This window comes from Carcharodon carcharias, chromosome 15 (assembly GCF_017639515.1).
Source record: "Carcharodon carcharias isolate sCarCar2 chromosome 15, sCarCar2.pri, whole genome shotgun sequence".
Lineage (NCBI taxonomy): Eukaryota > Metazoa > Chordata > Chondrichthyes > Lamniformes > Lamnidae > Carcharodon > Carcharodon carcharias.
In genome coordinates, this window is record NC_054481.1 from 13189552 (window position 1) to 13217012 (window position 27461).

The 27461-nt window shown below is 42.9% G+C and overlaps 1 protein-coding gene across 11 annotated transcripts in view; it reads right to left on the reverse strand.

Moving 5' to 3' along the window:
• Nucleotides 1-27461, reverse strand: part of clec16a (C-type lectin domain containing 16A) — a 290561-nt gene that overhangs the window by 206974 nt on the left and 56126 nt on the right. For 9 of the 11 annotated variants that reach the window (XM_041207280.1, XM_041207276.1, XM_041207277.1 and 6 more), the window contains one exon: nt 3863-4091. In XM_041207280.1, the coding sequence (XP_041063214.1) occupies nt 3863-4091 (229 nt within the window). The remainder of the gene's footprint in view (nt 1-3862; nt 4092-27461) is intronic. The other 2 variants (XM_041207278.1, XM_041207279.1) reach the window with 1 other exon arrangement.

Below are 27461 nucleotides of genomic sequence, written 5' to 3' on the forward strand. Positions count from 1 at the left end.
TATTGGAAAAAAGGGGGATCGGAAAAGGGTTTGGGAATGGCGGAGAGAGTTCATGATCTAAAATTGTTGAACTCAATATTCAGTCCGGAAGGCTGTAAAGTGCCTAGTCGGAAGATGAGGTGCTGTTCCTCCAGTTTGCCTTGAGCTTCACTGGAATAATGCAGCAGATCAAGGATGGACATGTGGGCATGAGAGCAGGGTGGAGTGTTGAAATGGCAAGCGACAGGGAGGTCTGGGTCATGCTTGCGGACACACTGAAGGTGTTCTGCAAAGCGGTTATGTGGGAAGGTGCCGTGGGAGGGGGTTGAGGTGTAGGTGGTGACGGAGGAGTGGACCAGGGTGTCCCGGAGGGAACGATCACTGTGGAATGCCGCCGAGGGGGATGAAGAGAAGATGTGTTTGGTGGTGGCATCATGCTGGAGTTGGCAGAAATGACGGAGGATGATCCTTTGAATGCGGAGGCTAGTAGGGTGATAAGTGAGGACAAGGGAGACCCTATCATGGTTCTGGGAGGGAGAGGAAGGTGTGAGGGCGGATGCGCGGGAGATGGACCGGACACGGTTGAGGGCCTGTCAACCACCATGGGTGGAAAACCACCCTTAAAAGGCACTTCTTCCTTAACCGAGGTTTTCCATCACCCCCTAAACCTCAACCTCCTCCCACGGCACCTTCCCATGCAACCGCAGAAGGTGCAACACCTGCCCCTTTACTTCCCCTCTCCTCACCGTCCAAGGGCCCAAATACTCCTTTCAAGTGAAGCAGCATTTCACGTGCACTTCCCTCAATTTAGTCTGCTGCATTCGTTGCTCCCATGCTCTACATTGGAGAGACCAAATGCAGACTGGGTGACCGCTTTGCAGATCTCTGTCGCTTGCCATTTCAACACTCCACCCTGCTCTCACGCCCACATGTGCATCCTTGGCCTGCTACATTGTTCCAGTGAAGCTCAACGCAAACTGGAGGAACAGCACCTCATCTTCCGACTAGGCACTTTACAGCCTTCCAGACTGAATATTGAGTTCAACAATTTTAGATCATGAACTCTCTCCTCCATCCCCACCCCCTTTCCGATCCCCCTTTTTCCCAATAATTTATATGGATTTTTCTTTTCCCACCTATTTCCTTTAATTTTAAATGTATTTCCATCCATTGTTTTATCTCTACCTTTTAGTCTATTTCGATTCCCTTCCCCCCACCCCACCCCCACTAGGGCTATCTGTGCCTTGCTCGTCCTGCTTTCTACCCTTAATGTCACCTATTAGCACATTCCTTAGACAATATCACCCACCTTCAACAACTCTTTGTCCTTTTTCTCTATGACATCTTTTGGTTATCTCCACCTATCACTGGCCCTCTATCCAGCTCTACTTGTCGTCTCTCCCTCCTCTCCCCCCCCCAAACCAGCTTATATTTCACCTCTTTTCTATTTTTCCTTAGTTCTGCTGAAGAATCATACGGACTCGAAATGTTAACTGTGTTCCTCTCCGCAGATGCTGTCAGACTTGCTGAGTTTTTCCAGGTATTTTTAATTTCCAGCATCCCCAGTTTTTTGCTTTTCCATCAATTATTGGATTGTGTGTCCATATTGTTAACTCCAAAGGCACTTAAAAACAAGTAGCAAACAACATGTGTGTTATAAGAAGTGTCAGATCTCTTTTCAAGGTTCCACCCATCCCGCTTTTCAACGCTGCCATTTTGTTCCACTGTAGAATCATAAATAAGTGGTGTTGGTTTTTCAAAGCTGACACTACAACTTAAAATAGGCATGCTAACTATCACGAGATAGATCACATTTAAGAAAAAGATGACTTTAGTTCAGTTTATATAATCCTATTTTTTGAACTGCTGAAAAACGCACTCTGCTAATGGTGTAGGGCTTTTATTTTTCTGTTGGCAGAGGAAGTGGAGTAAGTTGGATTGCAGTTACTTAGAATGGAGAGAATAATGAAGCATAAAACAAAGTTGTGTGTTTCTTTATTACCTTGTCTTTCAGGGTCTCCACTTCTAACAACAGTTAAGGTACTTGCTTTAAAATCCCCATACAGTCCTACATTTACATGGCATTCAAAACCATCAATAAACAAAGTTCTGTATACAATGGCTCATAATGGCAAAAGTTTTGTCCTGTATACAATGGTTCATAACATGTTTCCCCCCCCCCCGAGGGATAGCTATACAAGGTTCACCCTACATCAGTCAAGCACCTCATTTCCTTACTATACAATAGAATTATTATTCCAATCATGTCTGCAAAGCTGCCTTCTTAAAAAAGGTTCAAATTCACCCAAGATAAGACTTAACTCTTAGCTGTTTTTGGCCTTAACTGAAATAGGTCTTGAGAATCAACCTGCTTCTGAAAGGACAACATTGATGCTCTGCACAAAATTAACTAAATAAAATGACAGAAGTAATTTCCCCCGTCTTATCAACAGGTGGTGGGAAAGGAAAAGCAGACTCATCTACTGAGAAGTTGCAAGATTGTTTGCCTGCTGACTTCACTGTAGAAGGCCAAATTGAAATAAGAGGCCTAAACAGAGAAGTGAGAGAAAGTACATGCAACTCCATGGATAGGTTTTTAAGAACATTTTATTCCTATGTACACAAACCATTTTTAGTTCAGTGCAGGTTAATAATTCTTCCCTGCGCAGGTGAAATGACCTATGTAAGCAATTTACACAAGTGCATTTCAAAATCTGTTCATGTGTAAAAGCACTGTTTCTAGGATGGTTTACACTCTCTATTTTTAAGTTTAGTTTGGTTCAGTGAGCTTTAATCTATAGTTCACTGTGTAGGGGCAACTGAAAGGCTGTGGCTTCAAGTCCTATGACAGCTGGGTTTCATAAGAATATTGAAGTGTATACAGAGAGAGGGGGTGGGGGGGGGGGGGGGGGGGGGGGGTGGGGGGCAGGGAGAGAAGGGAGGGAGGGAGAGAGAAAGGTGCGGGGGGGGGCGTGGAAATTGAACTAGACGGCTCATGTAGCTTGAAAACACTAGGACGCATGGCCAAATGATCTGTTTCTATGCTTTAAAATTCTACAAACAAATCATGATCGCCCTATGCATTTGAAATTTAATTGAAAATAAAGATATTTGAGTGTTAGACAGAACTTCCTATTGAAAAAGGTACAATACTGTTCCAACAAACATGCTTTCTTCAGGTTACAGCTAGATTCTGTTAACCCATTTTTCTGCAGGCATGTGCGCTTTTGAATAGATCATTGCAGCAACTGGGGCAAGATTATATTAGCACAGCATTAGTCTGTTCTAGCATTAGTGCATATTAATGCCATTGCAAATAAAAGAGAGAAGCATCATTTATAACATAATAAAATTTACTCCCTTTAAAAGAACCACAGCAGAAAATTTGTTAGATATCCCGTAATCTAATGTACATGTTAGATTTTGACATTGATTACTTTTATCAATTTACTTATGATGTTGCTGCTAACTCGTCAAGTACACACAAAACCTCAACATTAGCTGATCAAGTTTAGTTTTCAACAATCTGCTAAGATGATTTCTGCTGTACTTTAAAGGGGAATTTAGCCAAAGTATTTGAAAGAGTTTACATCACTGAAGGCAGGAGTAAATATATCATATATACATATCATTACTGTGCATACTTCCTGAATTTGTCTTTCTCTGTCACAACTTGATGCTGCCTGACCTACATGATATTTCCAGCATTTTCTTTTTTTAGTTCAGGTTTAATCAAGAAGTGATTATCCTCCTTCAATTTTATAAACTCTCAAAATAATTTGGCCTTGGAAATTTGAATACACTTAAGCAAAGATATTGAACAATCACTGGACTGTAGGAAAGTGAGGGGAAGTACCAGTCTTTTAGTTAGTGCTACACTCACCTTCAGTCTCCCCACTTGTCTTGATGCCCTTTGCACTAGACTCTGTACCTTTCAGCTTTTCTGTGTCGTCATCTTTCTCTTCCATCCCCTTCTCCTCTTCATCTTCTTCACCCACATTTTTATAGTTTGGCCTTTTCTGCAGTTTCTTTTTCCCCTTGTGTCGACTAATCTCAAGAGATCTCTCCAACGTTTCTACAGGTTTTGTGAAACATCGAATGCTTGCAGACATCTAGCAAAAATAAATTGAAATTTTGAACCGGTTTGTAAAATAAAAATCAAAAAATTCTGCAAATTCTCAAATGCCAGGTAAAGCAATAGCCACCCACAAGAATCGTGCTTTTTTAATACTGTACATTGCGAAAGAGAAGCTTTTACCATACCATTAACACTGTCAATTGATGTTTTGGCATAACATGGCTTTTAAATTCAAAAATACAATTAAGCCTATAAATGACTTTGGTGGTCTTAGGGGATGAGTGGTTAACAAGATTGTACAGCATTCTTTTGTTTACTTTTTCAACAAAGGTGACAACCTATTTAAAATAAATGTCGGGGAATCTGCATTAAAGTTAAAATTGTCACATGAATGCACTTAGTGTGAACCATTAGCATTGGTAATTTTTAGGCTTTACTGTTATTAGCACTTCTTTGGAACTGCTAGGTAAAAGGTTTCTCACCTTGAAGAACAATGGACAATATTCCATGTTTGTTCTATAACTGCCTGTATCTGTCATCCTGCAAACATGTCAAATGTCAGAAGAACTAATGTGCATTGTGACCCATACAGGGCATAATCCAAGAACATCACACACCAATGCACATTGTTCTTGTGCATGTGATTAGCACTGCTGATGGCACACTTGGTGGATTGCATCATTTGAGAAAAAAGTATATGCACAGCATGTTAAATTGTGCAATAACCCAATTCATTCATAAATTTAAGAGGTGCAGAATAGTTATCAATATCTTTAATTCACAGCTGTTCAATGGGTATTTGATGAATGCAATATGGAATGCTGAAAAACAAAGACATCCAGATTACTCAAGGGTTTTACAAGCATAAAAATGCACTCAAGTACTTAACTGATCACATAAGATGCTTCTAATGTTGCTATGAAATGTAGAGTGGATATCAGCTTTGAAAGCCACTAAGCCATCTCAGCGTTAAGTGAAGCATGTTACTCCAACGAATAAAATAACTAGGATACCTTTAACAAGCTATCCAATGTAAAAAGCAATTTTCAAATATTTCAGTGACTAAACTTGAATTTCAATTAACAAAATTAAAGTAATATACAAACAAGTGTTATCACATAAGCTGCATAATATGAAAGAGGGTTGGCAACATCACATATCAAACCATATGCTACCATTGCAACTAAGACTCTACAAAATGCAGTCAAAATGCACAAAAACTTTACTTGGTCTAAGTAGGGCCTTTCATTCTTAAAGTAAAAAGTATTTTTGGTACATCTAATGATGTCCACAAACCAGCACCACAGGACCAAAACGGATTTTGGATGCCCAACCTGTACAGTCCCTGACCAGTGCGCCATTTCGAAAGCGTCCAGTTAATCAAATTGTTTTACTCAAACTGATCTATTGTTTTCTTTGTGGGCAGTCATGGTTGAAGATACCTAATGTACGACAGCATGTCAATTACAAGCCTTTCAGCATGGCTTCTTCTGTTCAAGTCTGGGCAAGCATTTTTGAAGTAGGCAAATACCACTGTACAATGGTTCAAACAGTAAACTACTCTGATTTGTTTACTGTGTTTGATAGTTATGTAAGACCCAATGCTGTACATAACAAAGAGTATGTGAACAAGCTTGAAAGCATTCAGTAATGAGTGTTGAAACTCATCCTAGGTAACTTGTACCAATGTAGTCTGACACAAACAACTGAATATGTTACCTTGCTGAAAGGCAGAAAAAACTCAACTTTGCTAGAAAACTCTTTAATGCTGAATTATGATGACAATACAAATGAAACAAGTAATCATAATTCATGACAGTTATAGACAATTAAATATAAAAAATGTATAAAATAATAAACAAATAGCACAATTATAATTATTTGCACGCTGAAATGATTACAATACATTGCAAAATGCAGGTCTCCTTAACTTATGGAATAAAAATAAAAGATCTACTACACTCTGGATTTTATATTTACGTCCATAGTTCATGAGGTCAGGTTGGATTGCTGAATCTACAGTCATTTACAAAATGTAAGTTTTATAAAGCAGGGTAGTAAGCTGTCTTGTAATCTACTCATTCAATATCTTATTTGTGGATTGGTGTCTTTTCACCTTAATTCTATCACATTTACCTTTGTGTTGCTGTGGCAAGAGATAGTGGTAACCGGAAGTGGCATTAAAGAGTTTTCTAGCAAAGTCCAGAAAGAGTTTTTTCTGCCTTTCAGCAAGGTAACATATTCAGTTGTTTGTATCAGACTAGATTGGTACACGTTACCTAGGATGAGTTTCAGCACTCGTTACTGAATGCTTTCAAGCTTGTTCACATACTCTTTGTTATGTACAGCATTGGGTCTTACATAACTATCAAACACAGTAAACAAATCAGTTTGAGAAACGTTGTGATGCTTGAGAAGGTGTAGCATGTGAAGTCTTCCATTTCTTCTCAAAACATTTTACACACTTGGTAATCCCACTTGAGATCATTTTTGAATGCAGATTCCTAATTGTGCAACAAAGTGCATTAAACTATCACAATATCACCCAAGTTGATAAGAGGAGGGTCAGGGAAAGGGCTGGGGGTTTGCATATGAAGCACAATTCCATAGCATTGTACCCTTTTGGAGGGTTCAATCTCATATGATTTACTATTGACATTCACTCAACAAAGTGATTGCCCCTTGCAGGCAAGATGTGTCGCCTTGGTTACAATACTCCAAGAGGGTCTAGCCGTCCACATATTTATAGCGATGAATAGGCATGGTGGTCTCACCACAGACATTTTAGCGATGGCTGAAAATATGACAGGGCCTAATTTGGTTCCTTGTGGTACCCCAGCATGTTAAATATAGGTTATTGAGATTTGAAATGTCCTAGCAAACCAGTGGCCAAAGCAAAATTCATACTAAACGAAAGTAGATAAGAATTTGAAAAATAGCTATGATGAAAGGACAAGGGATTGGGACTAAGTGGATAGCGCTCAAAGAACAGGGACAGGCATAGTATGCCAAATGGCTAACTGCCCCATGGTAAAATTCTATGATGACGAGGACCAGTAAAAAGAACACCAATTCAGCTTCTTACCCAGCAATAAGTTGACAATACCTCATATGGAATGATTTATTTAATTATTTATCCAAGAACAATGTCAGTTTCCATATGTATACTGACAACACCAGCTCAATCACACCAACATCTCTTTTGATATTTTCAAAGTTTCTAAGTTATCAGGCTGCTTGTCCAACATCTAGTACTTAATAAGCAGAAACTTTCTCAACCTATGGATGTAGAAGACCAATGTCCTGATCTTCTGTCCCCACCACAAACTCCATTCCCTAGCAACAGATTGTTCCCCAGGCAACAGTCCAAAGCTGAACCAAACTGGTCACAACCTTGGTGTCACATTTCACCCCTGATGAACCATCTGCACTCACTTGGAATGCTCATTTCCACCTCCGCAGCATCACCCAACTCCACCTGTGTGAGCTCATCTGCTGGTGAAACCCTTATATAGCCTTTAGACTTGGCTATTCCAGATCAGCATCCCATCTTCCACCTTCCATAAACTTGAGCTTATCCAAGTCTCAACTGTCATGCCCTGACTCGCACCAAGTCCCATTTAGCCATCATCCCTGTGGTCACTGACGTTCATAGGCTCCTGGTTAAAAAAAACCTTGATTTTAAGATTATCTTTGCTTTAAATCTCTCCACACTCCTCCCCTCCCCATTTCTGTAGCCTTTGAGGAGAGAAGGTCTCCCTATAAACATAAGAAATAGGAGTCAGCAATTCAGCCCTTCGAGATTGCTCTGCCATTCACCAAGATCATGGCTCATCTTATACTTCATCACCATTTTCCTGCACTACCCCCATATCCCTTGTTCTTAATATGTAGAAATCTATTGATCGTAGTCTTGAACATACTCAATGATTAAGCCTCCACAGTCCTCCAGGGGAGAGAATTCCAAGGATTCACCACCCTCTGAGTGAAGAAATTCCTCCTCATCTCAGTTGTAAATGGCCTGCCCCTTATTCTGAGACTGTGTACCCTGCTTCCCGACCTCCCCAGCCAGGGGAAACATCCTTCCTGCATCTACCCTGTAAGAATTTTGTATCTTTCAATGAGATCACCATTCATTCTTCTAAACTCCAGAGGATACAGGCCCAGTCTATTTAATTTTTCCTCATTGAACAATCCCTCCATCACATGAATTAATTTAGTGAACCTACATTGCACTACCTCTACCGCAAGTGTATCCTCCCTTAGGTAAGGAGGCCAAAACTACACACACAAGGCTCCAGATGTGGTCTCACAGAGGCTCTATATAATTGTAATAAGACATCTTTACTCCTATACTCAAATACTCTTCTAATACAGGCCAACATACTATTTCCCTTCTTAATCCTGCATGTTAACTTTCAGTGAGTCATGAACAAGGACATCCAAGTCGCTTTGAAGTTCCAACACCTCCTAGCCTCTCAACATTAAAAAATACTCCATATTTCTGTTTTTCCTTGCGAAGTGGAAAACTTCACATTTCTCCACATTGTTTCCCATCTCAAGTTTTCTCCCTCACTTAGCTTCTCCAAATTCCCTTGAAACATCTTTGCACCCCCAAAATATTTGCACTCCTCCAATTTGAACAATTGGCAGCTGTGCTTTCAACTGCCTGGCCCCCAAGCTCTGGAATTCCCTCCCTAACCTTGCTCACCTTACTACTTCTTTTCCCATTTATGACAACTTAAAGCCTATCTCTTTCACCAAGATTTTGGTGAAGATATATCTCAGTGAGGAAGAAGAATTCTAGGAAGGGGATAAACCAATCATGGTTAACCAAGGCAGTTAAACAAAGGGCACTAGTGAGAAGTGACTGAAGCCTTCTGGGAGAAGTCAGCGCAGACACCGCGACTCAGGAGGGAATCGAGGAGAAGGACTCTTGCACTCAACAGGAAGAGCAGCATCCAACAGAGGGCGCTGGTGAGAAGTGACTGAAGCATTCTGGGAGAAGTCACCGCGACTCAGGAGGGAATCGAGGAGGACCCACTGTCAAAGAACGGAATAGCCCCAAACATTACATTGCTGTAGTGTTTCCAGCCTTCCCTCCCTCCTCAAACCTAAAGAGATGAAGAGGCAGTGCCTTCAGGAGTGCCCCAGGCCTGCAACAGACACTCTTCTGAAAGTGGATTTTAAAAAAAAAGCAACTGATTAGCGAGTAAATTCTGGGAGCAGGCTTGGAGGGAGGAGCACCGGAGCGGTGAGTATAAATCTAGCTTACCTCAGGGATTCGCGGCGTTGTCTCCAGGGAGCAGACTCAGAGGGAGGAGCACCGGAGCGGTGACCTCAGGGCACAGAGTAACTGAAGCCAAAACTGAAAAAGTGATGGCACAGGAAAGCTGTGACCTGAATGGTTGGCAGGAAATCTGCACCAAATTTGTAAAAAAACACACTGCAAAGCTAATTAATAAATTAATTAACTAATTAGAGGTGGCTGGGCAGGTGATGTGTTGTAGCTGTATGATATGGGAGCTGGCAGATCCCATTGCGAGCCACAGTGACCATATCTGCAGCAAGTGTTGGTTGCTGGAGGAACCCCAGGCTCAGAATTGATGAGCTGGAGTCCAAGTTCCGGACTCTGTAGCACAACCGGGAGGGGGAGAGTTACCTGGACACTTTGTTTCAGGAGGCGGTCACACCCGGTAGATCAAGTGCCTCAAGTTCGGTCAGTGGTCAGGATCAGAAGGGTGTGACTACAAGTGAGGCAGGTAGAGGGATCCTGTGTTCAGGAACAGAGGAGCCTCAGCTCTTGACATTGTCCAACAGGTATGAAGTACTTGCTCCCTGTGTGGCTAAGGAACAGGGCTGTAGGGAGGATGAGCCGGCTGACGAATGGCCTCCTGTGCCACGGTGCCATGAAGAGGGGGGGAGCAAAAAGACAAGTAGTAGTTGTAGGGGATTCTATAATTAGGGGAATTGATAGCATCCTTTGTAAGCAGGATCGAGAGTCCCAAATGGTATGTTGCCTGCCCGGTGCCAGGGTGAGGGACATCTCTGACCGACTTGAAAGGATATTGGAGAGGGAGGGAGAGGATCCAGTTGTTGTGGTCTACATCGGGACAAATCACATAGGTAAGACTAGGAAATAGGACCTGGGTTTGGGGATTATCAGAAACTAGGAACTAAATTAAAGAACAGGTCCTCAAGGGTTATAATCTCTGGATTACTACCCGAGCCACGTGCAAATTGGCATAGAGACGCGAGAATAAGGGAAGTAAACACGTGGCTAAAGGAGTGGTGCAGGAAACAGGGGTTCCATTTCGTGGGGCACTGGCATCAGTATTGGAACAGGAGGGATCTGTACTGTTGGGACGGTCTCCACCTGAACCAATCTGGGACCAATGTTCTAGCAAAAAGGGTAAATAGGGTGGTCAACAGGACTTTAAACTAGAAAGTGGGGGGAAAGGGAAGGGTAAAACTCCAAGAAGTATGACTAATGAGAAACAAAGCAGCAGGTTAGCATCTGGGTGGGTGGATTCAACTTCATGGAAAATTATGAAAAAACTGAAAAGGAGAGTCCAGGAGAGGCTATTAAAGTCTCCAGAACACAAAATAGGACAGAGTGTTTGGAAAGGGCTAAGAATTTAACTTCAAGCACATCAGATAAAAGAGACAACAATGAGAAGGGGGAAACGGGAAATACAGGACTGAAGATGTTGCATCTGAATGCACGCAGTATACGAAATAAGGTAAATGAGCTTGTGGCTCAGATTGAAATTGGCAGGTATGATGTGGTGGGCATTACGGAGACATGGCTGCAAGAGGCTCAGGACTGGGAGCGAAATATCCAAGGATATACATCCTATCGAAAAGATAGGCAGGTTGGCAGAGGGGGCGGGGTTGCTTTGTTAGTAAGTAATGAAATTAAATCGATAGCAAGAAATGACGTAAGGTCAGATGATGTAGAATCTGTGTGGGTAGAGTTGAGGAACCACAAAGGTGAAAAAACCATAATGGAAGTTATGTACAGGCCTCCGAACAGTAGTCAGGATGTGGGGCGCAAGATACACCAGGAGATAGAAAAGGCGTGTAAGAAAGGCAAGGTTACAGTGATCATGGGGGATTTCAATATGAAGGAGACTGGGAAAAATCAGGTTGGTAGTGGATCACAAGAAAAGGAATTTGTGGAATAGCTACGAGATGGCTTTTTGGAGCAGCTTGTGGTGGAGCCCGCTAGGGAACAGGCAATTCTAGATTTAGTGATGTGTAATGAGGCAGATTTGATAAGGGAGCTTAAGGTGAAGGAACCCTTAGGAGGAAGTGACCATAATCTGATAGAATTCACCCTGCAAATTGAGAGGAAAAAGCTGGAATCAGATGTAACGGTATTACGTTGAATAAAGGCAACTACAGAGGCATGAGGGAGGAGCTGGCCAGAATTGACTGGGAGATGAGCCTAGCAGGAAAGACAGTGGAACAGCAATGGCAGGAGTTTCTGGGAGTAGTTTGGGAGACACAGCAAAAATTCATCCCTAGCAAGAAGAAGCATACTAAAGGGAGGACAAGGCAACTAAGGGAAGTCAGCAACAGTATAAAAGCTAAAGAGAAAGCATACAATGCTGCTAAGACCAGTGGGAAACCAGGGGATTGGGAAGGCTACAAAGACGAACAGAGGTCAACTAAAAAAGAAATAAGGAGGGAGAAGATTAAATATGAGGGTAAACTAGCTAGTAATATAAAAGAAGATTGCAAGAATTTTTTTTTTCGATATATAAAGGGTAAGAGAGAGGCAAAAGTGGACATTGGGCCACTGGAAAATGACGCTGGAGAAGTAGTAGTGGGGAACAAAGAAATGACAGAGGAACTGAATAGGTACTTTGCATCAGTCTTCACGGTGGAAGACAAGAGTAATATCCCCAATGTTCAAGAGAGTCGGGAGGGCAAAGGTGAGTATAGTGGCCATTACCAAGGAGAAGGTGCTAGGAAAACTGAAAGGTCTGAAGGTGGATAAATCACCTGGACCAGATGGATTACACCCCAGAGTTCTGAAGGAGAAAGCTGAAGAGATAGTGGAGGCGTTAGCGGTGATCTTTCAGGAATCACTGGAGTCAGGAAGGGTGCTAGAGGACTGGAAAATCACTAATATAACCCCCCTGTTTAAGAAGGGTGTGAGGCAAAAGACGGGAAATTACAGGCCCAATAGCCTGACCTCGGTCATTGGTAAGATTTTAGAGCCCATTATTAAGGATGAGATTTCAGAATACTTGGAAGTGCATGGTAAAATAAGGCAAAGTCAGCATGGTTTCATCAAGGGGAGGTCATGCCTGACAAATCTGTTAGAATTCTTTCAGGAGGTAACGAGTAGACAAAGGAGAGCCAATGGATGTTATCTACTGGATTTCCAGAAGGCCTTTGACAAGGTGCCGCACAGGAGGCTGCTCAGTAAGATAACAGTCCATGGTGTTAGAGGCAAGGTACTAGCATGGATAGAAGATTGGCTGTCTGGCAGGAGGCAGAGTGTGGGGATAAGGGGGTCCTTCTCAGGATGGCAGCCGGTAACTAGTGGAGTTCCGCAGGGGTCAGTGTTGGGACCACAACTTTTCACTTTATACATTAATCATCTAGATGAAGGAACTGAGGGCATTCTGGCTAAGTTTGCAGATGATACAAAGATAGGTGGAGGGACAGGTGGTATTGAGGGGACGGGGAGGCTGCAGAAGGATTTGGACAGGTTAGGAGAAAGGGCATAGAAGTAGCAGATGGAATACAACGTGGGGAAGGGTGAGGGCATGCACTTTGGTAGGAAGAAGAGGCATGGACTATTTTCTAAATGGGGAGAGAATTCAGAAATCTGGAGTACAAAGGGACTTGGGAATCATAGTCCAGGATTATCTTAAGGTTAACTTGCAGGTTGAGTCAGTAGTTAGGAAGGCAAATGCAATGTTGGCATTTATTTTGAGGGGACTAGAATATAAAAGCAGGGATGTGCTGCTGAGGCTTTATAAGGCTCTGGTCAGACCACATTTAGAATATTGAGCGCAATTTTGGGCCCCGTATCTCAGGAAGGATGTGCTGGCCTTGGAGAGGGTCCAGAGGAGGTTCACGAGAACAATCCCAGGAATGAAAGGCTTAACATGTGAGGAACGTTTCAGGACTCTGGGTCTATACTCAATGGAGTTTAGAAGGATGAGGGGGGGATCAGATTGAAACTTACAGAATACTGAAATGCCTGGATAGAGTGGACGTGGGGAAGATGTTTCCATTAGGAGAGACTAGGACCTGAGGGCACAGCCTCAGAGTAAAGGGAAGACCTTTTAGAACAGAGTTGAGGAGAAACTTCTTTAGCCAGAGAGTGGTGAATCTATGGAATCCATTGCCACAGAAGGCTGTGGAGGCCAGGTCATTGAGTGTATTTAAGACCGAGATAGATAGGTTCTTGATTGGTAAGGGAATCAAAGGTTATGGGGAGAAGGCGGTGGAATGGGGTTGAGAAACTTATCAGCCATGATTGAATGGCGGAGAGTCTCGATGGGCCGAAATACCTAATTTCTGCTTCTATGTCTTATGGTCTTAAAGAATGTGTCAAATTGAAAGAAAAAACATACAACGTGGCAAAGATTAGTGGTAAGCCAGAGGATTGGGAAGGTCAAAGTGAACATGAGTCCCTTAGAGGATGAGGCTGGGGAGATAATAATCTGGAGCCAGGAAATGGCAGAGGAGTTGAATAAATATTTTGCATCAGTCTTCACAATAGAAGAAACTAATAGCTTTCGAAAAATATTAAATAATCAAGGGGCAAAAGGGGCAGAGGAAATAAACACAATAACTATCACTAAAGAAAATGTACTAGGAAAACTAATGGCACTAAAGACCAATACGTCCCCTGGACCTGATGGGTTGCATCCTAGGATATTAAAGGAAGTAGCTACACAGATAGTGGATGCACTGGTAGTAATCTTCCAAGAATCCTTAGATTCTGGAAAGGTCCCAGAAGATTGGAAAACTGCCAATGTAATATCGTTTATTCAAAAAGGGAGGGAGACAGAAAAACATGTAGCTATAGGCCAGCTAGCTTAACATCCATCATTAGGAAAATGTTAGAGTCTATTACAAAGGATGTAATATCAGAGCATTTAGAGATGCATAATATAATCAAGCAGAGTCAGCATGGCTTCACGAAGGGAAAATCATGCCCCACAAATTTATTAGAATTCTTTGAGGTGATAACAAGCAGGATAGATAAAGGGAACCAGTATATGTAATATATTTGGATTTCCAAAAGGCGTTCAATAAGGTATCACACATAAGGCTACTTAATAAGGTAAGAGCCTGTGGTATTGGGGATAGTATATTAGCATGGATAGAGGATCGACTAGCTAACAGAAGACAAAGTTGGGATAAGGGGGGCATTTTCAGGATGACCACTTGTAATCAGCAGAGTTCCACAGTGATCAGTGCTGGGGCCTCAATTATTTACAATATATATTAATGACTTGGATGAGGGAATGAAGGAATGAAAGTACTATCACCAAGTTTGCGGATGACACAAAAATAAGTGGGAAGGCAAGTGATGAAGTTGACAGAGTCTCTACAGGTTAAGTGAGTGGGCAAAAAACTTGGCAGATGGAATATGAGGGAAAATGTGAGGATGTGCACTTTGGTAGGAAGATCAGAAAAGAGCTGAATATTATTTAAATGGAGAAAGACTGCAGAAAGCTGCAGCACAGAAGGTTTTGGAGGTCCTCATGCATGAATCCCAAAAAGTTAGCATACAAGTTCAAGAGGTAATAGGGAAGGCAAATGGAATGTTGGTTTGTATTTCAAAGGGAATGGAGTGTGAAAGTAGGGTAGTTTTACTAAAACTATACAAGGCACTAGTTAGACCACACCTAGAATACTGTGAACAGTTTTGGTCCCCTTATCCAAGGAAAGATATACTGGCATTGGACGCAGTCCAAAGAACATCACCAGGTTAATCCCAGGTATGGAGGGATTTTCTTACGAGAAGAGGTTGAGTAAGTTGGGCCTTTTCTCATTGGAGTTTAGAAGATTGAGAGGCAATCTTATTGAAATATATAAGACTCTTAGGTGGCTTGATAGCGTAAATGCTGAGAGATAGTTTTCCCTTGTGGGAGAGTCTAGGGCCAGCTGGCATAATCTCAGAGTGAGGGGTCGCCCATTTAAGACAGAGATGAGGAGGAATTTCTTCTCTCAGAGGGTAGTGAATCTGTGGAATTCTTTACCACAGAGAGGCTGGCTCGTTAAGTATATTCAAGGCTGAAATAGACAGGTTTTTTTTAAACTCAGAAAGAGAATCAATTTTGTTACATAAATAATAGCGGCGGTTATTTCTGTTGAGAAGTCCAAGTTCTGTTTTACTTGAATATCAGCTGCATAAACGATTAAATAGAAGCATTGCTCAGTTGGTACTGCTGTCACTTGAATTTAGGGGGCTCAAGGCTTCAGCATGTAAAACAAGTTGGCATTTGGAGCGCTGCAGTTTCATCGGTAGTTCAAATGAGGTGATAAAAGGAACCTAGTTTGCTTGTTCTGGTGTTTCAGATGGACAAAGATCACATTTCAAGTAAGAGCACTCATTTTGCCCAGTGTTCTGGCGATCACTACTCAACTATCAAACACAATAACTGGTTATTGCAATTTGTGGGACCTTTAATAAGCAAGCTCTTCCTTTTTAAACTGCTCACATTTACAAAATGTTAGGTTACTTGCCATGATTTTATTCTATAGCTGTAGCCTATATTTTTCTCCCAATACATTAAAGTCAGCTAATTGTGGAAAGGAGAGAAAAAAAAACAGCAGTGCCTTACTCTTCTAATGAGTTAGCTGCATACCACTTTTGTGGCTTTTGCCCAATGACTTGCAATTTGAAAACATCACCCTACCAATTGCTTATAAAATTTGTCCTCCAAACTATTTGATTCCCTCTCACTGGTCCTCTATCCAGCTGTTCTTGTCCCCCCTACGGCCCCCCCCCCCCCACCCCCCTTAAACCAGCTTATATTTCACCCCTTTTCTATTTTTCCTTAATTCTGTTGAAGAGTCATGTGGACTCGAAACGTTAACTGTCTTCCTCTCCACAGATGCCAGACCTGCTGAGTTTTTCCAGGTATTTTTGTTTTTGTTTTGGATTTCTAGCATCCGCAGTTTTTTGCTTTTATCCTATTTGATTACCTCCTTCCTTTAGTGTTTCAATCACATTCACAAGCACAATGAATTCAATGACCAGAATAATTTCACTCTTCCTCAGAGTTACTAATGCTTACAGTAACTCATTGAAGATCAGATCCTGATTACAGTAAAGCTTTAACTTCCAGTTTTACAAAATAAAAACCCCCCGAAAGATAAAGAGCCAAATCAAACTTGTTACTGTAATGGCAAAAGCTGCCAGATTGCCACACTTTACTGACCGATAGGAAACGTATGACAGTTTGCCAAACTCTTTCAAGAAGGGAAAATTCCAACATTTATTTGTTTACTTCAAAGCAGACTAACCTATTTCCTTACAGCTTAAATTTTAGCAACAATTTCCAGGGATACAGTACACAACTATTAGTCATACATGTCCAGTTTAATCAGCTGAAGCAATGTGTTCCAGTAGTTACACGTGCCAGCCATTCAGCATGTTAAGGGAAGAGAAGGCAGTATAGGAAAGGCAGCCTCACAGAATGTATGTGTTTAAGCACCTGGGAGTTTAAATTAGGCTTTCTACCCTTAATTAGCACATTACTTTAGATATCACCACCTTCAACACCTCTTTGTCCTTTTGTCTATGACATCTTTTGGTTATCTCCACCTATCACTGGCCCTTTATCCAGCTCTACTTGTCCCAGCTTATATTTCACCTCTCTTCTATTTTTACTTGGTTCTGTTGAAGGGTCATTCGGACTCGAAACGTTAACTGTGCTCCTATCTGCAGATGCTGCCAGACCTGCTGAGTTTTTCCAGGTATTTTTGTTTTTGTTTTAGCTTAAATCAGTAGCTGGACTAAACCTCGGAGTTGCCATTACAATTGGGCAATTGTAATATTGGTGTGTCTCCATCTGTCCTGCATAGGATCATCTATCCCACTGAAGGTAAGTGTCCATCGTATAGGTGACAAAATCCAGAGGCTTGGGGTGGCAAATCTGCTGGAAAGGGTTCTTTGGAAGCCAAATATGCAGACACATGTTCATCTATCCAGCGCAACGCAATTACTTTCACAGACTGGGTGCTGATGCCTTCTCACAAATATGCTCCACCTACATCTGCATTGTGTCAACATATCAAAGGGGCAGATAGAAAGATTGCTACCAGGACTATTCAAATATCGTTTCATAACTGGAAGAGCACAGAAGTCTCTCTAAGTGACTAACCGTCCCATTTTCCTGTGGGGGAGCACCTGGCCTCTGCTCAGTATCTACCCTCAACAGCAGAACTGAGATCACGAACTTCATGTGTGGATAATCACAGATGCAAAACCACATCCTGCCACAATCTATTCAACTAGATGTGGAACAAGTGAGTTTTAAAACAAAAAAAAACTCCAAATTATTTCATGAATTTTGCAGTCAAGATATGATCTATGAAAACTTGAAATGCAAGGTGCTGCCTTGTTATTAACATGACATTACCACCAAACATTGCCAAATCAGACACCAGTTTAGATCCACAGTAACTAGTAATAATTTCTCATACATAGTTTCCAACAATGCAATTTAACCCAACTGCAGAAAGCACTCCCTAATGAGTCAGGAGTATGATGTTCCACTTTACATGCAGACCCTTTTTAAAAATAATTATCTCCAATTAAGACTGCATTGATTGAAGGTGAAAATTATGCAAATACAGCAAATGGGATTCTGGGAAAGGGAAGCAGTGGCAGAAGTTACTGTTCAAATGGTCTCAATCTTAGAGATAAAGGGCTTGACTTTTAGTTACTGCCAGTGCCAGGATCAGAAGGGGGCAGGTGCTAAAAACACCTGCATGTGGCCTACATGCCAGTTACCCCACTCCATTCTGCCCTAGAGTTGGGATGGGATGGTGGGGGCAGAAGGGCCAACTGGACTTGGCAGGTAGTTGAGGGCTGAAGGAAGCGGCCTAATTGAAGGAGACATTTTCCAGGCCTGCATCAAGCTGTGCGTAGACCCTCGGTATGCAAACACCAAGTATCACTACGTGCTGAGGTTCTCTGTGTCCCTGATGTTACGAAGGATGGGCCTAGCAACGCTGCCACGGAACACTCCAAGTAGTTGGACCGTGCCGTACCACCTGTCCCTTGTGGAAAAATTTATGCAGAGAAACACCTTTGACCATGAGTCCATCAGGCAGTGGGCGGCACATAATGTCCTAGAGGCCCTGAGGGAAAAGGAGATGGTGGATCCTGTTGGATGGTTCCCCAAGCAGACTGTCAAAGTCATTTGGCAGAATGCCTCATCGCCAGAACTTTCCAACAAGCACCAAGACATAGCTTGGCTGGTGGTGAGAAAGGCCCTCCCTGTCAGGTCCTTCCAACACGCCAGGAGTCTTGCACCCTCTGCACGTTGCCCTTGAGATGGCTGTGGTGTGGGTGAGACCGTTGTTCACCTTGTGGATTGTGCCTTTGCAACAGTGGTCTGGAGAGAGATGCAATGGTTTCTGTCAAGGTTGATCCTGAGCAGTTATGTGACATGCTCTACGGGCTGTTCCCAGGGACACACACTGAGACAAACATCAATTGCAGCTGGAGGATCATCAACTTGGTGAAAGACGCTCTTTGGTCTGCCCAAAACATGTTGGTCTTCCAGTGCAAAGAGTTGTCTCCGACTGAGTGTTGCAGACTGGCACATTCCATGGTCCAGGACTATGTGCTGAGGGACGCAAAGGCACAATGGGGAAAGGTCGCTGTCTAAGACCTTTCTGCCATAGTGCACCGAGGGGCTGGGAATTGTATAGACCCCTCAAGCTATATGGCTCACAATGAATGTATGTATTGAATACTAATTGTATTATAATTGTACTGAAGCACCTCAGAGTGTAATATCATGTATGGTGATAACTCCAATACCGCTGTCTGATTGTCTGTAATGACCACTTGAAATGATTGTAATATTCATTGATTATGTTGAAACACCTCGTGATCCATGTGTAAAAGTTGAATCTGATTGCACTTTTTGGGATGGCTATTTAGAAATGTTTTGTAACGTTCTTCCAGATATTCTATGAATAAAGTATTTTTTCAAAAAAAAATTTCCAGTCAGCCTCCAGGTGGTGGGGGATAATTTAAACTGCCTGGAGGCAGCCTCCCAGTAGCATACTGGGGGCCAGTGCACCAGACCTAATTAGAGGCCTAAACAAAAACAGAATTACCTGGAAAAACTCAGCAGGTCTGGCAGCATCGGCAGAGAAGAAAAGAGTTGACATTTCGAGTCCTCATGACCCTCCGACAGAACTTGAGTTCGAGTCCAAGAAAGAGTTGAAATATAAGCTGGTTTAAGGTGTGTAGGGGGGGGCGGAGAGAGAGAGAGAGAGAGAGAGAGAGAAGTGGAGGGGGTTGGTGTGGTTGTAGGGACAAACAAGCAGTGATAGAAGCAGATCATCAAAAGATGTCACCAACAATAGAACAAAAGAACACATAGGTGTTAAAGTTAAAGTTGGTGATATTATCTAAACGAATGTGCTAATTAAGAATGGATGGTAGGGCACTCAAGGTATAGCTCTAGTGGGGGTGGGGAGAGCATAAAAGATTTTAAAATATTTAAAAATGGAAATAGGTGGGAAAAGAAAAATCTATATAATTTATTGGAAAAAAACAAAAGGAAGGGGGAAGCAGAAAGGGGGTGGGGATGAGGGAGGGAGCTCAAGACCTAAAGTTGTTGAATTCAATATTCAGTCCGGAAGGCTGTAAAGTGCCTAGTCGGAAGATGAGGTGTTGTTCCTCCAGTTTGCGTTGGGCTTCACTGGAACAATGCACCAAGCCAAGGACAGACATGTGGGCAAGAGAGCAGGGTGGAGTGTTAAAATGGCAAGCGACAGGGAGGTTTGGGTCATTCTTGCAGACAGACCGCAGGTGTTCTGCAAAGCGGTCGCCCAGATTACGTTTGGTCTCTCCAATGTAGAGGAGACAACATAGGGAGCAACGAATGCAGTAGACTAAGTTGGGGGAAATGCAAGTGAAATGCTGCTTCACTTGAAAGGAGTGTTTGGGCCCTTGGACGGTGAGGAGAGAGGAAGTGAAGGGGCAGGTGTTGCATCTTTTGCGTGGGCATGGGGTGGTGCCATAGGAGGGGGTTGAGGAGTAGGGGGTGATGGAGGAGTGGACCAGGGTGTCCCGGAGGGAGCGATCCCTACGGAATGCCACCGGGGGGGGTGAAGGGAAGATGTGTTTGGTGGTGGCATCATGCTGGAGTTGGCGGAAATGGTGGAGGATGATCCTTTGAATGCGGAGGCTGGTGGGGTGATAAGTGAGGACAAGGGGGACCCTATCATGTTTCTGGGAGGGAGGAGAAGGCGTGAGGGCGGATGCGTGGGAGATGGGCCGGACACGGTTGAGGGCCCTGTCAACGACCGTGGGTGGAAAACCTCGGTTAAGGAAGAAGGAGGACATGTCAGAGGAACTGTTTTTGAAGGTAGCATCATTGGAACAGATGCGACGGAGGCGAAGGAACTGAGAGAATGGGATGGAGTCCCTACAGGAAGCGGGGTGTGAGTAGCTGTAGTCGAGGTAGCTGTGGGAGTCGGTGGGTTTGTAATGGATATTGGTGGACAGTCTATCACCAGAAATTGAGACAGAGAGGTCAAGGAAGGGAAGGGAAGTGTCAGAGATGGACCACGTGAAAATGATGGAGGGGTGGAGATTGGAAGCAAAATTAATAAATTTTTCCAAGTCCCGACAAGACCATGAAGCAGCACCGAAGTAATCATCGATGTACCGGAGAAAGAGTTGTGGAAGGGGGCCGGAGTAGGACTGGAACAAGAAATGTTTCACATACCCCATAAAGAGACAGGCATAGCTGGGGCCCATGCGGGTACCCATAGCCACACCTTTTATTTGGAGGAAGTGAGAGGAGTTGAAGGAGAAATTGTTCAGTGTGAGAACAAGTTCAGCCAGACAGAGGAGAGTAGTGGTGGATGGGGGATTGTTCGGGCCTCTGTTCGAGGAAGAAGCTAAGGGCCCTCAGACCATCCTGGTGGGGGATGGAGGTGTAGAGGGATTGGATGTCCATGGTGAAGAGGAGGTGGTTGGGGCCAGGGAACTGGAAATTGTTGATGTGACGTAAGGTGTCAGAGGAATCACGGATGTAGGTGGGAAGGGACTGGACAAGGGGAGAGAGAAGGGAGTCAAGATAACGAGAAATGAGTTCTGTGGGGCAGAAGCAAGCTGAGACGATCGGTCTACCGGGGCAGTTCTGTTTGTGGATTTTGGGTAGGAGATGGAAGCGGGCCGTCCGAGGTTGGGCGACTATCAGGTTGGAAGCTGTGGGAGGAATATCCCCAGAGTAGATGAGGTCAGTGACAGTCCTGGAAACATCACACCAGTTTATATGCATCTGCCCAGAAACTTCCCACACCTCATTAAAACCAGGAGAATCATGAAAATGGCTCAAAATCTAGCATAACGGATCTCCATCCAACTGTAAGTGAGCGTTCCTAATCAAAATGTCTGCAAAAGGTGCATTCACAATCAGGAAATCTACAGTTCCATGTAAGTTAGGTGAAGTGTTGCAATCCAACTAAATCTGATATAGTGTTGCTCATGCTTCAGTGCAGTATTCTTTATAAAATTTATTGTTTTCAGCCAGCCATCAGAAAGATCAGGAGTTTCACACTGGTTCCAATGTGTACCCCAATAGTTTTAAAAAAAAAGTTCAACACTTGTCCAGAAGCTCAGATTCACAAATGCCAAGGTCTAATTTTGGCTTGCAAAAAAAAGGAGCTTCTTTGTTTAATGAAAACTGAATATTGCATTGAGGAGTGAAATGTATCCAGACAGCACCCGAATCAGAATAAGTTTGGACTCCTCTTCTCTCCTGCACCCCTCAAGCACATTGCCAGCTTACATAAAATGGTTTAAACTCTTTTTCCCAGTAAGCCCAAACTCTCAAAATGCACAAATGTGTAGGACCCTCCAAACTTGGAGCCAGGCAGAGTACATCAGGAAACGACTGGCTGAAATCAATTCTGCAGCTAACTGGTATTGTAGCTTAAACACAATCTGAACAAAACTATTCAAGAATCAATAGAGAAAAAGGTGAGGCATAATTTTTTATCAAGTAGATAAAAGGAGCACACAAAAAAATTGTTCATCTTATGCAGCAGAATGACCATTATAGCTAGTCTAAATTTGCACTCGGTGTACAGTAACCAATTCTACTTTGTGTACGGTAAGTAAGTGTATCTGTATCAGTCTTGGTTTGATCTTGTGTAGTTTACTGGTAAAACAGAACAATACCGGCAAGTCTGGTGCTCTTTACAGGAAAGAGAAAGTAGGTTACAAGCCTGACAAGCCCAATGCAGGTATAATCGCACCACACATCAATTATTCAGGAAACAACTGGTGATACTTCTCACCAAACAGGAAGGAAGGTAAAACCTGCAGCAGCCAAATACTGAAGAGGACAGGGTGCCACTCAGCCTCTCTAAAATAGATGTTATTATCATGGTTTAGAGACAAAACCCAATGTGAAGAATTCTGGTTCATTTGCTTTAAAAATATAATCACAACATAAGATTTTGCAGAGAAAATTGGACCCAGTTTCCCATAATGAATGTGCACAGTAGATAAGAAAATCATTAATAGTCCATTAAGATTGCATGAATGGTTTATAACAGATTAATCCAAAAAAAGTACCATTTTTACTGAAATCTTAACTCAAAATTGACACATTTCATTTTTAAATATCTAATACAGGGAAAATATACATTTTAAACTAATTTATGAGAAGCCCCTTAAGTTAATCAAGAATTTAGTTCCAGCACTTGATCTTACATATCACTAAGTCCAGTTAACCATATAATTGAACTAGTATTTCAAAAGGAAATGATTCCTCAAATTTACCACAAATCCCCTGTATAGCAGTGATGTCCAATAGAAATTGTTGACTAGCTGCAGGTGTGGATACTGTAACACCATTTCAGCCACATGCACCAAAGGAAAATGACCCACACACTATCTCCCTTCTTCTTAGGCAATCCTTCAGAATGAGGGGTTGCTTTCACTCGGTTCGATGGGGCAAAGGCGGCTGATATACAAATTAAAATTGCAACTGTACAGGTCCAGATTTCCAATTCAATATATCTGGTTAATAAGTAATGTGTTGGACATAATGATGTGGAGTATTAAAAAAGATAAAGCAAAGTACAGCCTTGGAGAACAGGGAAGAGAGTTATGCAGTTCAATAGTCTTGTAAAATGCAGGGTGATAGAACACGAGCTGGTATCGGATTATTCCATGACTCAATTCCCTGTACTTCACCACTGGATATGCTGTAGCATTTCTAGCATGAGAAACATTGGAGCTTAGATAGGCTGTGCAAAGAGTATGGCTTCCAGTATGCTTATTTTCATACATAGATTTTTAAACGGATAAACCAAAGTGAAAGGTCACAGACCATAGTGCAGATCACTAAAGAAATTGAAAAACTAAAAGAAATTGGGGGAAATCTTTATCTTTGTCTTATCAAGATGCTACCCCTCAGCAGCATCGTCCAAAAATACAGAACAAAAATAAAAATACCTGGAAAGACTCAGCAGGTCTGGCAGCATCTGCAGAGAGGAACACAGTTAACGTTTCGAGTCCGTATGACTCTTCAACAGAACTAAGTAAAAATAGAAAAAAGGTGAAATATAAGCTGGTTTAAGTGGGGGGGGGAGGTAGAGCTGGATAGAGGGCCAGTGATAGGTGGAGGTAGCAAAAAGATGTCATAGACAAAAAAGACAAAGAGGTGTTGAAGGTGGTGATATTATCTAAGGAATGTGCTAATAGGTGACATTAAGGGTAGAAAGCAGGACAAGCAAGGTACAGATAGCCCTAGTGGGGGTGGAATGAAGGGAAGGGAGCGAAATAGGCTAAAAGATGGAGATAAAACAATGAAGGAAATACATTTAAAAATAATGGAAATAATGGAATAATGAGAAAAGAAAAATCTATATAAACTATTGGAAAAAAAAGGGTGGGATCAAAAAGGGGGCGGGGATGGAGGAGAGAGTTCATGATCTAAAACTCAATATTCAGTCCGGAAGGCTGTAAAGCACCTAGTCGGAAGATGAAGTGCTGTTCCTCCAGTTTGCGTTGAGCTTCACTGGAACAATGCAGCAGGCCAAGGACGGACATGTGGGCATGAGAGCAGGGTGGGAGTGTTGAAATGGCAAGTGACAGGGAGGTCTGGATCATGCTTGCGGACAGACCGAAGGTGTTCTGCAAAGCGGTCACCCAGTCTGTGTTTGGTCTCTCCAATGTAGAGGAAACTGCATTGGGAGCAATGAATGTAGTAGACTAAATTCAGGAAAGTGCAAGTGAAATGCTGCTTCATTTGAAAGGAGTGTTTGGTCCCTTGGACGGTGAGGAGAGGGGAAGTAAAGGAGCAGGTGTTGCACCTTCTGCGGTTGCATGGGAAGGTGCCATGGGAGGGGGTTGACGTGTAGAGGGTGATGGAGGAGTGGACCAGGGTGTCCCGGAGGGAATGATCCCTGCGGAATGCTGCCAGGGGGGTGAAGGGAAGATGTGTTTGGTGGTGGCATCATGCTGGAGTTGGCGGAAATGGCGGAGGATGATCCTTTGAATGCGGAGGCTGGTGGGGTGATAAGTGAGGACAAGGGGGACCCTAACATGGTTCTGGGAGGGAGAGGAAGGTGTGAGGGCAGATGCGCGGGAGATGGGCCGGACATGGTTGAGGGCCCTGTCAACCACCATGGGTGGAAAACCTCGGTTAAGGAAGAAGGAAGACATGTCAGAGGAACTGTTTTTGAAAGTGGCATCATCAGAACCGATGCGACGGAGGCGAAGGAACTGAGAGAATGGGATGGAGTCCTTACAGGAAGCGGGATGTGAGGAGCTGTAGTCAAGGTAGCTGTGGGAGTCGGTAGGCTTGTAATGAATATTGGTGGACAAAAATACAGCATCAGTTTCCACGTGTGCAGACAAATCCAGCTCTACCTTATCACTTCCTGCAACAACTCCTCCACTAACTGATTTGTCAGACTGCTCAGCTGACATCCAGTACCAGATGTGCAGAAATTTCCTGTAAATAAATACAGAGAAGACCAAAACTATCAGTTTCAGTCCCTGCTCCAAACTCCAATTCAAAGCCACCACCTCCATCCTTCTCCCTGGCAACTAACTGAGGCTGAAACAAATTGTTCACAACCCTGGTGTCAATATTTGACCTAGAGATATGAGTTTTCAATCCACATCTTCACACATCACGAGGGCCACTTAAATCCACCTCTGTAACATCACCCAGCTTTGCCAATGCCTCAGCTCATCTGCTGCTGAAACTCTTATTCATGCCTTTGCTACCCTGATACTTGACAATTCCAACGTGCACTTGGCTGGCCATCCACACTCACCCACCGTAAACTTGAGATCATCCAAAACTCTGCTGCCCATGGCCTTACTGACAAAGTCCCACTCATCACCAACGTTCTCTCAGATCATGTCAGTGCGGCTGTGCGGCAATCCTGAATTTACTGCGCAATGCAACAAACAGGCTAGACATAGCAAACAGAAATTAGAGGGAACACTGCCAGTCACAACTTTGCTCATTGGCTCAATTTTAAAATTCTCATCCTTGTTTCCAAGTCCCCCAATGGTCTTATCCTTTGCTACCTCTCTAATCCCTCCAGTCCCACAATCTTCCAGTACATCTGTGCTCTTCCAATTCTGGCCTCTTGAGCATCCCTGATTTTAATCAACCCACCATTGGTGGCCATGCCTTCAGAAGCCAAGGGTCTAAAGTTCTGGAATTCCCTCTCTAAACCCCTCTGACTCTCTACAATCCTTTCCTCTTAAGACACTCCTTAAAACCTACTGCTTTGACCAAGCCATTGGTCATCCGCCCTAATTTCTCTTTCTATGGCACACTGCCAAATTTTGCTTAATGTTCCTGTGCAGCATGGGATTGTTTTACTAGGTTACAAGTGCTACATAAAGGAAGTTATGGTTTTTTAAGTAATGATTAGGTAATGACAGAACTCAGTTTTTAAATATCCTTCGGGTGTATGAGGAGCAAATGATAAAAGGAAACATCTGTGATAGGGTGGAAAGCAGAAAAATTAAATCACAAAATGGATGATGGTGCAAGACAAAGAGGAGAATACATGTTTGATGGTAGCATCAACGCTGGAGTTGATGGAAATGTTGAATGATGACTTGTTAAATGTGGAGGCTGGTGGGGTGGAAGGTGAGTATAACTGGAATCTTGTGGTTCTGGGAAGGGGAAGCGGTGAGAGAAAAGTGTGGGAAATGGAATGACCGAGGGGCCCATCAATCAGGGTGGGGGGGGGGTGGGGGAATCCTCAATTGAGGAAAGGGAAGACATATTGGAAGCACTGGTATGGAACGTGGCATTGTCAGAACAGATGCAATGGAGAAAGAAAAACTGGGAGAATAGAAGACAGCCCTTAGGAGGAAGTAGATGGGAGGAAACATCATTATACTTAAATTTGGTTACAAATCACCTTAAATTATTGAAGTGATTTTTTTTTAGTGTTCACACAAATTGTAATTTCTTTCCCATCCCTATTTCAAGGTGACCATTTGAAGGAAAAGCCAGGTTTTTATTGCAGAGTGCAAGTTAAAAATAAACTCTTAGTAAACACTGCTATTTGCACTGCAGTTCAACACTATGAAAATATCAAAGTCCATTCAAAAGTTAAATTCTCTAAGGTCTCAGTAGCACAGAATTAGAACATTGCTCAAAGCAGAATTTAAACTATGCAATATCCAGTGCTTCTCATGTCCAAAGTGTTACAGTTTGGTCAAATTTCACAAGGGCCATTTGTGATGTATAAAAAGGTCCATTTTGAAATTCAGCATTTCCTTTGGGAGAAATCAAAACACAATCAAGCAGACTCAACATGGCTTTAAGAAAGAAATAATATTTTAGAGTTATTTATTTGGTCAAGGGAACCAAGAGAAGTTGGGGAGAATCTTGTGCTTCCCGCGATAGCAAGCTTGTTGCCTAGGGAGGAGCATCCCACCAACTTTCCACCTCCACGCCATTTGAGTTGCTGATGGGAAGGCCTGTGAATGGGCCATTTAATGGCCTTATCCCGCTATCAGTGGGCTTGGCATGCAGGGTGCATGACAAGCAAACTCAGTGCCTGATCAAAGGACCCAGCATCAGGAAGGGGTTGGGGGTTCACTGATAGTCAACCCCATCTTTGCTGCTGAACCCAACCCTCCCTTCCCCACAGGTGACAATTCTAGGCCTCG